We start from the raw sequence: 10,475 nt of genomic DNA on the forward strand, positions 1-10,475 counted from the left end.
TGCTGCTTTTAGAACCACAATGTTATATAAAACCTGCAGAAACACCAAAAACAAATCAAATGAATGGGATCATAAGAGGATCAGATGATGCAGAGTTTATTAACAATCATGAACTGAAACCTAATGAACCTGCACCATCCAACTAAGTCTGGATCCCCCTCAAAGACCACTGCTTTTGTGAAAGTCCCTGCTCCGAGTCCGGCTCATTATCAGACTCAGACGACTCAGTGGATTGTCTTTCTTCTCCTGACGCAGGCGTAGCCATTGTTGCAGCTCTGTCTTGACTTGTTGCGGCTCTGTCTTGACAAACGCAGGCTACTTTGGCGGTATCGTTTTGAGGAGGCTTGACGTATTTCTGCTTTACGTACATCCCAGTGGAGAGCGTGCACTGTGATAGGTCTCCTCCTTTGACAAAAACAGCTTGTGTCCAATAGGATTTTAGGGAAGAAGAAGAGAAAAGAGCAGACCTGAAAGTAACGAGTACTTTTCAGCCTTCCTAGAAATTTACTCAAGTAAAAGTAAAAATATTTGTCTTGGAAATGTATTCAAGTAAGAGTAATAAGTACCAAAGAAATCTAATACTCAAGTAAAGTACAAATCCTCTGGATATGTACTTAAGTACAGTACTCAAGTAAATTTACTCCGTTACTGTCCACCACTGCTGAAACCATATGAAATATGACAATAAAATCTGTTTATTTCTGCTCAAAAACAACATTTTAGCACTCATCAACCACTATTATTGGTTGAAAAACAATCAAGGAAGATTTAATGAGTGAGTCGAGCAGCTGACATTAAACCTCTGATTCATGGCCGGAGGAGCATCGCTGCCCTCCCGAGGGACGCATTGTGAAGCCTTGGGAAGTACAAAAGGATGACTACAAGTTTAATGAGAGGGAGAAGCTTTTCCTGTGGCCCCATGTTGTCACCCCATTCATCCCGTCTCTTCACTGTACCCCTTCTCCACCTTCCTATGTATTCAATAGACCATTCGCCCAGGTCAGTCTGGCACATCAGTGCAGCACATAACGAATGAGGGCGTATAACCCAACCATTCCCTTACTTAAACATTGACCTTTCCAACCCCACCTCTTCATTATTTTTTCTCTCCTTTCTCAAGAGTGGTCGCTAATCCTGCAGAAGCTTTCAACCGACTCCCTCTTTAATCATAATTCAAGCACTGAATCAAAATGCAAGAACATATGGCCACAGCAGCGATCCATCAAAACACAGGAGCTCGGCGAGAAACTCGATGTGTTGATGCAATCTGCACAACAACATTTTGCTGATCAGCTTCTTTTTTTCTTGCTTTTTAGCAGTGTGAACCCAATGACCCAACTTTTGAATGTTTCCACACTGCTTTGCATTTCAATAACACACTACCTGTTGATGGTTCGCCTTGTGATTGACTGCAGCAACAGCATTGACTCGTTATAATTGAATGTGTGGGAAGACATTGATTAAATTCAAATTCAGTCACCATCTATGATTAAGTAGATGATAAACAGAAAGCCTGATGTCGAGATTTATGAAAAAGAAATGCATGGTGTGCTGTTAGAGCGTAAAAGGCAACCATGATTCTTGGCACATTAGTACAGGAGCGCGTTTAGCTGGAAGGGACTATGAAGAGATTGATAACACAGGTATGTCACGACATAATTTCCACTGGGAATGAAATCCTTTTTTCTGATCATCTAGCTGTCATTGTTCCAAGTTGATTTTCTTACTGTTAGGATTAACTGCAGACTCAACTCAGACCTAAACAAGGACTTTTCTGTCTGTGTGAAATAAAGAAGACACCCAAATACACTCCGAGAGCTCATGTTAATTTAATTCCTTGTGTATTATACATAGGAAATAAAATGAGTTTTGGCATATATGCCACAAATCAGATTCAGACTTGTACTGGCTAAGCATTGAAGATGCCTGTAAGTGGATTTGTTGAGCCAACTTTCTTCCTCTCCTCACCTTCAGTGAGAGGAATCATGTACCGTATATGATTGATCTCTTTTCAAGAGTATCTTTTTTTAATACACTGCAACTTGTGTATCATATTAAACTGCACTAAACCATCTCCTGTATGCACTGAATGAAGCGATGCAGCTGTTGATGTTGGCCAGCTTTGAGAGGCTGGTGAGGGCTTTGGCTCCATCCTCCGCAACGCCCTTTACTTACCTCCAGGGAGCTCCCTTTGAGCCTCTCCCTCTCCACAGTCGGAGAACAGAGACACAAAATGCCTCCTTCATCTGGCTAAATAACAACCACTGGCAGTGAAGGCTGTCCTATTTGACACAGGGCAGACACCACATGAGATTTTGTTCTCTTGTGGCCAGCTGTTGGCCGAGTTCTCCTGTGCAACCTCAAAGAGAGGTGAACGAAGTGAGGACTGACGGGCAGGTGGATGGGTAGGGGCAGAGAGTGTGACAGAGGGGTGTGGGTATTGAGTGTGACAAGCGAAAAGGAGAAAAAGGGCACCGGGTCACTCTCATTTTCTCATAAAGCACAGGAGGTGTTGGCTGCAGAGTGTCAGTGAGGGACAGATGTCAGTTTCATCACACGTGATATGTTTGTGAAAACCACACAAGAGGTGGACATGCAACAGTTGACAGGAATACACAAGAGGTTTCCGACTGTTCATCAACCCTCCTTTCATACTGATTATTTTTTACAATCACTCGATGCAAATTGGACTTTGCTGACAGCCCATCCATCACATTTTGGCTGCAATCTGTTCAGCAGTCCGTCACGTGGAAGTAGACATATCATACTCCCAATTTGCTTTCAGGCATCCAAATATATCTGCACATCACATTAGCATAAGATATTTCTATATGGAAACACAAAATAAGACTCAAAATTTGTATTTGGCTGAGGAAAACATAGTCTAACTATTATTTAATTAGATTAGATTAAAAATGATGGAAATGCCAATGATCATGGGTGCTTTGTTTTGAAGGGGGAAATGAACCCAACAGTGGGATGAAAAGCTTTAATAATTTCCAAAAAAATAGATAAATAGATAAGTATTCATTCTTTACAGGATGTGGTTAAGCAGTGCAGTGCCAAGGCTGCTCCGACCTCCAGTGTGCAGCAAGAAGGCGGTCAGGCATGAGTGGCTGGGTGCTAACAATAAACAACAACACCTGGAACACCAAAAGATTGTACAATGTACAATAATTTCTGGGAAAGCCACACAGTTTTACAACTCACTCTTCTGCAACTCCTCTGTAACTCCTGCAGATCGGTTCATTGAGTTCATAGTGTTTAGCAGTCTAGAGGGGTGGATGCAGACTTTCTCTCTCACCAAATCCTTCTCCAGTACTCAATACAAAAGAGTGTGATTAATTAGAGTGGCCAAGAGCAATATAGGATCCAAATAAGTTGTCATCACAGGCCCCAATGGTGTTTTTCCCTGGTGTAATACAAAAAACAATCATACTGCAAGTTCACTCGGTTAGACGTTGCACTTATGAGCGTACATATACAGTATTTAATGTTATCTGAAACTCAGGGGGCTATAACTCCTTTGTGAGTGGCAATACCAGCAAGTCCTGTCTGTGACTGAAAGAGTTATCAGTCGTGCTAGCAAAGCGCAGCCCTTCAATATTAAAATCCTTCTCCATCTCCACAGAGAAATGTTGCCTTTATCGTCTAAATGTAGCTATAAAGAAGAAAGTTAGAAATTGTGGTCATCACTTCTTCAGAGCCATTTCAAGCCGACTGCTGTGAGGCAAAGTAGGAGCTCCTCAACTCAATCTATGGGGAACGTTGTGATTTCCCTGACGGAAAGCCCACCACAGAAAATGTTTTGCAATCAATATTAAACTGCGAATGCTCTAAAGGGTATCCCAGGTATCATTTATTAGCCAGCATGGTTAGAAGTGCCTCCCATGCCACCGGCAGCAACTGTATTTCAGCCATGTGTGCAGGACCTGCTTTTTTTTCCAGAATAAAATAAAATAAAATGAAATGGAGCTTTTCTCTTTTCTTTATCAGTAGAATTAGATTTAACAAAAGACAGAGTACCGGTAAGTATTGTGAGCCACATAAAGAAATAATTTCTGAATTTATCACCCAACCTATAAAATGTTTTTTTTTTTTTTTAAACATGATACTTAATCGCACAATTAGACAAATGCTGAGGAGTCTCCATGGTGACATCAGCCTTACGTTTCCTCCCATGATCCAAAAACATGAATGCAGCACTCATTACAGTGAGTGTGAGCACGTGTCATATGTGCCTGTTCTTCCATATACGTGGCCCTGTGATGGATGGATGGATGGATGGATGGATGGATGGATGGATGGATGGATGGATGGATGGATGGATGGATGGATGGATGGATGGATGGATGTTGGACTTGTAGTTCTTGAGTACGGTCACCAGAGGGAAGTATACAAACACGCTCGGTCAATAGTAACTAAATCAATCTACTGAAATTAAAAATGTAGTTCAAGCCTAAGGTCACACTGGATCAATATTTATTACAAAGTAAAAAAGAGAGAAAGATAGATGTAAATTCATTATGTTTTTCCAAATGTCTCATGTGGTAAAATTCCGAAACAAGACAATTCCAAAATCATCCCAGCTGAATTAAATATAAAGATAAGAGACATAATTTAAAATATGACAATTTATTAATGTGATGCTTTTGAAAACCGTTTTGAAAACAAACACAGATTGCCCTCAGCATACCACAACTTTGGAGTTTGATCTACTCCCTCTGGACGGTTTTCGTTTGTTCTTTCCACGCCAAGTGTTAACGGATTATTGACAATATCATACCTAATTTCCGAGACTCCAAAGTCAGCTAAACACTGTGTGAATTAGGCACGGAGTATTCCCAGTTTTTCAGCAAAAGCTTCCTTTGAAGCGCAGAGGATACCTGGCGTGTCATGGGCATATTTCACGGTACTGTGAGAGCATGGCAGCAGGAGGGCGGGCAGAGCTGGCACATGCAGGAGGTTTGATTGATGCAGTAAAGGCCGGGATTTGTAGCATTCCTGGTGCATGTTCTACACACTGGTGGACCAGCTCTGGTTAGAGTTCTTCAGGTGCAGCAAGGAGGATCTTCTCAATAGTATAATGTCATGACTGATCGTTGTATACACGCAAGATTCTTTTGAATCTGTAGATCTTGATTTGAAATCTTATTTGAGAAAGAAGAAGAAAAATCAGATATGATATCTGCAGAGGAGCCCTTATGACTGCTGGCATAAAAGGAAAATTGGAAAATGTAATTTTTTGTTTTTATTGTTTTTTGTTAAAACCTTGCATCTCATTTAGTTACATTTTAAAGTAAATGAAAAACAAGCAGGATAACAAATGTGCAAGTAAACAATTCAAAAATGAACAGGATAACTTGTATAAATCAAGTAGGAATCATTCTATAATAGAAATAAAAAAAACTGTGGCCAAGCTGAACATTAAGCAGTATAAACACATGCTGCATTAAACTTAGATATTAGTTTGATGGTGTACAGTACATCTCCCTCTCAGTGAGCCACTGACTTCAGGCCATAATGTTTTTGCTAGTACGAAGAAAATGCAAGCTGCGTGAAAGTAAATATTGGACTTATGTAGGACTGAGGTTTACTACTATCTGTTTTGGAAAATTGTGAGAAATAAATCACAATCCTTATGTTTCCTTTCATGATGTTTGATGCAGTTGTTTTGCTGGGGAGTCATGTTCTGTGTCTCTGGAAAGTGCCTAGAAACAATTTGTACTGTAACAGATGCTATATAAACCAAACTGAACCAAATTGTTTTAAGCCTCTCACTTTCATGCACAAGCCAGTTCGAACTTGGTTAAAGTTGGCCATGTTATTCTAATTTCCAGCCATTTAATTTTAAGCTCTAGTACCTTTATAGTCGCTCTGCATCCTGTAACTCCAACAGGGTGTGACTGACAAAGACAGATGATTACAGAGAGACACTTCCAGCTGGAGTCTGAGACAGGTTTACATCATTAGCCACGAGTTTTATGGTTTAATTTCTGCAACTCTTCAATGTCTCAGTGACCTTTAAAGGAATTCCTGCCTTATCTTAAGTAACACACTCAGCCATCTCTGAAAGTTCTCGCAGTATGATGTTTGCAATATTTTGCAAATCCTGTTTCTGCCATAGTGTATGTCCACCTAATGTCTTCTTTTTTTAAGATAAAAAGGATTAAGGAGTGTAACTTGAGTAAAGTAAAAAACTATTAAAAACTATTTTAAAAAATACAGAAAAGCACAATAAAGTAGCTGTTACCGGCCAGATGGTGACATTGGAAATAGGGCATTTTGCTGCAGTAGTATTATGGATGTATTATGGACCTTTTTTTTCTAATTGAAGGAAATTGAAATAAAACATTAGCAAAGTAGAATAGTTATTTTCAGAAAAATACACTACATGAAAAAGAAAGAAAGAAAATGGATGATTATTTTAAAGAATGCATGTCTAAGCTCTTCTCAGAATTTAAAAATTTGTCAGTACATGATATGTCTCTTGGAAAACCCAAAAAATCAAGAACAAGATGATGTAAGTCAAATTACATTTACAGAAAACTGAAATCATTGCATAGACCAAGGCAGCAAGCGTGAAAACTTTCAAACAGTGTGTCTTGCACTCACTTTCTTTCACTACTGTAGGTGAAATCTGTATTCACGTGACTGATTCTGTCCTTTGACAGAACAAAGATAACTGCGGTTATCTGTCAGCGGGTTATTAAAGTGGACGTTAGTTTGCAGATGTGTGGTTTAGAGGAAAAAGCAGCCTCACTGTGCAAAATTAGATTATTTGTTTTTGTCTGTTTGGCACTAGCGGAGCAGGCGGGGGGGCAGAGGGGGCGGCCGCCCCGGGCCCACTGCTCCGTGGGGGCCCACGCGAAGAGGAAAAAAAAAAAGTGTTCTGAATAAAATAAGGAAAGTTGGACTATATAAAAATTGCGTTCATGAGGATAAAGTTGTTTAAAAAATAAAAATGAAAGAAATAGTCCCATCTCCCCTTGTGTGTCTGCCTGTCATGCACGGGTACGTGCGCGCATGTTGTCTGTTTACTTTGCCAGTTGTCGCATCAGAAGTAGCAGGAAAGTCATGCTGAGTTTCAGCAGGCTGATGGAAATATTTGTTGATGTGGTTTTCTGCCCACCGCTGGATGAAACCATCATTGGTAGGCTGTCATAATATTAATTATTTCTGATAACATTGTCATAATGCTGGATATATGGCCTTTCCTATATTGTTTGTTGCTGTTTGACCACTGTGTAACTCATTGTGTTAAATACATGTCCTCGCACATTGTAAACTGTTGTCGTGTAGGTTGAACACGTGTGTCTGAATTGATCTACTCGGCGAATCCGACATCTATGGAAGCCCATTTCCGCCAGTAAAAGAAAAAAAAGTAAGATGAAAACTTAGCCTTAAAAATAAAAATATCCCCACGATAAGTCATGAGATAAAAAGTCGCAATTATGAGATAGAAAGTCATAATTATGAGATAAAAAGTTGAAATTATGAGATAGAAAGTCATAATAATGAGATAAAAAGTTGAAATTATGAGTTTTTATGTCATAATTATGACTTACCGTGGGGATATTTTAATTTTTAATTTTTTTCTTTTACTGGCGGAAATGGGCTTCCATAGACATCACTGGATGTCATTTGATTTTTATCTCCAGTTTGATACTTATATCTTAAAGTCTGCATTAGGCTTATAATTAGGTTTGACATAATGACTGGTAAATCCATGGTGCTAGAACCTCATGTGATGGTTCTGACCGTGTTGCTGCTGCTGTGGTTGTGTGTCAGAGGGCCTGTGGCATTTTTTTTAGCGATTATGTTTTAACGGGGATATTTAGGCCACAAGGGCCCATCTAGAATGCTTCGCCCCCCCTAGGCTGGGACCCCTGCTCCGCCCCTGCTGTTTGGCCTCTGGACACTGGGATATCTTTTTGTTTCATGGGGCTACGTTCTTACCATGAACTTCTTATGTTTTGTTGCCTTTAAAATGTGTAAGTTATATAACATGTCACAGCAGCTGCACCTGATTGATCGCAAAACTAAAGGTTCAAGGCAGGATCACTCATTAGGCTGGTATTATATTTAGAAATGCTTTATTATGTCTTGTACTTTTTTCAAGTTCAAATCTTTAGTTTATGAACAAATCATTTACATTTTGCTGTTTACTGGGCTGTTTATTCGTTTGTCTTGCAATATATTTGATGAACACTAGATGGAAGCGATGACGTCCACAAGCATCCTAAATAAATAAAAATCAAAGGAGGAAGATGGGGGAGGAAAAAGGACAAATAAGTATTTTAATATTGTGGGTGTGTTCGTGGTTTGGGTGTATAAGACTATGAGCACAGACTCGGCTTTAGTGACACATGTGAGCCGCAGCTTTTAATCGAGATTTACAGCATTTTTCAGGTATGTTTCACAGCTTTTCAACTTACTTCAGAGATGTGAAGTTTTGGTCTCCTAGTGACATTGCCAAATTAAAAACTCTAAAGTATCCTCGGTCGTCTGAGCCCTCTATAGCCTTTTTTAAACTTAAAATCTAATATATTTGGGCACCAGCGAGCTGTAAATCGTAGGTTTGGTTAAACTTGTGCATCCCGGACATGAACACGTACTGTAGCTCTATTTATGTTGGGCAGCAACTTCCATTCATCCCTATTTCAACACGTGAGAAACTCCTCCCTCCTTTTTTCTGAGCTTTTCTGGAGTGTATTGCTCATTTAAACTCGCAACTACAAAGGATTGCTCTTTTTAATTGTTCAAACACCTTTTAAAGAGGGAAAATGCATAGATCACATTGATGTTGAATTAAATTCCAGATGTGCAGCAAAAGGCTCCATGACAAAACTTTTATATGGCTTAAACTTGCAAAATACTATATATAAACCCATACTTACGAATATGGCGCATGCTTTGCATCAAAAATCGAACCCTGACAGTGAATAACCTTTAAAAAAAATATTTTTATTGCAGCAGCATTGTTTCATCCATTCATTCATCCTTCATCTATACACATCCGTTTTTTGAGTGTTGTGGGTCTGATGGAAGTGTATACCAGCACTTATTGGGCTAAAATTGGGGGGGAAACCTATACAATCTACACACCCTTGTTCTTGTTGTTTTATGACGTTGTAGTGACATCTGTATTTCTTTATATTATACAATCCGAGTTAGTGTTATTGTAAACAGTAGTATGATGTCACACTTAACACCACCTTTTGCATGTATGAACATTGGTTGATTTAATTTTGTGTTTAGATCATTGGGAGATCTACCGATCTAAGTTTTTCAATGGCTGATGTCCCTTATTAACGAAAAGACCAAATACCACCAACCAGTTGATCCGCTAACTATTTATTCAGTCTACCACTATTATAACCATATTTTCTAATTTCTAATTTTATTGTTTGCATTATGTTGATGATGCACCTCAGTGAGGGATCAGACGGACGGTATTTTAGTCGTGTTTTGGTTCTCAGTCAGTTCAGGTGTGTGAAAATGCAGCGAAGCAGCGGTCTGACTCAGCAGCTTTGGGAAAGATGGATGATCCTGGTGCGCCGGATCCAAGATGACCCCAGGGTAAACCCAAATCTTCTCATCTGCATCTGGCAAACTTTACATCTTGTCCTAACTCCCTTCAGTAACTTGTGTGTCGTTCTCTGCTGAACAGGCAGCACGCTTGATGAGCACGAGAATCGGCCAGTACCTCAGCTGCCACCCTTTCTCTGCTCTCACACTGCTGCTCTTTGGTGCCATGGCTGCGTTGCCAGTTGGACTTTTCCTCACTTTTGCCTTATTGACCATCGTTATCTCGGTAGTAGGTTTTGTTTTCTTTGAAGGTATGTATGATTGGACCAAACACCGCCTCTGCACTGTAATTTGAGATGACCTACTGTTGTTTCTGTTTGTTCCTGGTAGCGTTCCTGTTATTTGTCGGAGGGTCGACTCTTCTGGCCGCCCTCACCGGCATCGCCTTCTTCTCTTTCCTGGTTTCAGCCGTCATTAATTCTTTCTTCATCACAATTCCCAATTTACTGAAGCGATATCCACCTCTGGCAAAGGTAGTGCACAGCAACTCTGATAGAAGTTACCAGTCTCTGTTGTACATATTTGAATTGTCTCATCCTTCATTTCCTTCCAGAAAGGTGTAAACCAGGAGAGGGAGGGTGAGAGTGAAACAGCGGGACTGAAGGCGATGTAGCAGACTGCCTCGTCCTCTTTCTAACTTAAGTTGTGGCTCGACACTACTGACACTGGACGCTCTTGATCCAGGGATCTGATCTGAATGCACTGCATGCTGGCTTGAGTCAACAAAAGCACAAAAAACGCAATAATGTTGGATAATCTTCAATTTATTTGCCAGGGTCATTCTTCTTGTTTTTTCCATTTTAGCGTGATAACTCTTCGTGAGTTTTACCATTTCAGCCTCAAGTAAGGCTTGTTAAACTATCAGAAAAAAAGCTCCAGCTCAA

General features: G+C 39.9%; 1 protein-coding gene across 1 annotated transcript; it reads left to right on the forward strand.

The window, feature by feature from the left end:
* The first annotated feature begins 8,352 nt into the window (after positions 1-8,352).
* Positions 8,353-10,475, forward strand: LOC133421467 (lipid droplet assembly factor 1-like). The gene is made up of 5 exons (XM_061711085.1): positions 8,353-8,412; positions 9,483-9,582; positions 9,674-9,842; positions 9,922-10,064; positions 10,145-10,475. The coding sequence occupies exons 2-5, from the start codon at positions 9,502-9,504 to the stop codon at positions 10,202-10,204; spliced, it is 453 nt and encodes a 150-aa protein (XP_061567069.1). The 5' UTR covers positions 8,353-8,412; positions 9,483-9,501; the 3' UTR covers positions 10,205-10,475.

This window comes from Cololabis saira, chromosome 21 (assembly GCF_033807715.1).
Source record: "Cololabis saira isolate AMF1-May2022 chromosome 21, fColSai1.1, whole genome shotgun sequence".
NCBI classification, from domain to species: Eukaryota; Metazoa; Chordata; class Actinopteri; order Beloniformes; family Belonidae; genus Cololabis; species Cololabis saira.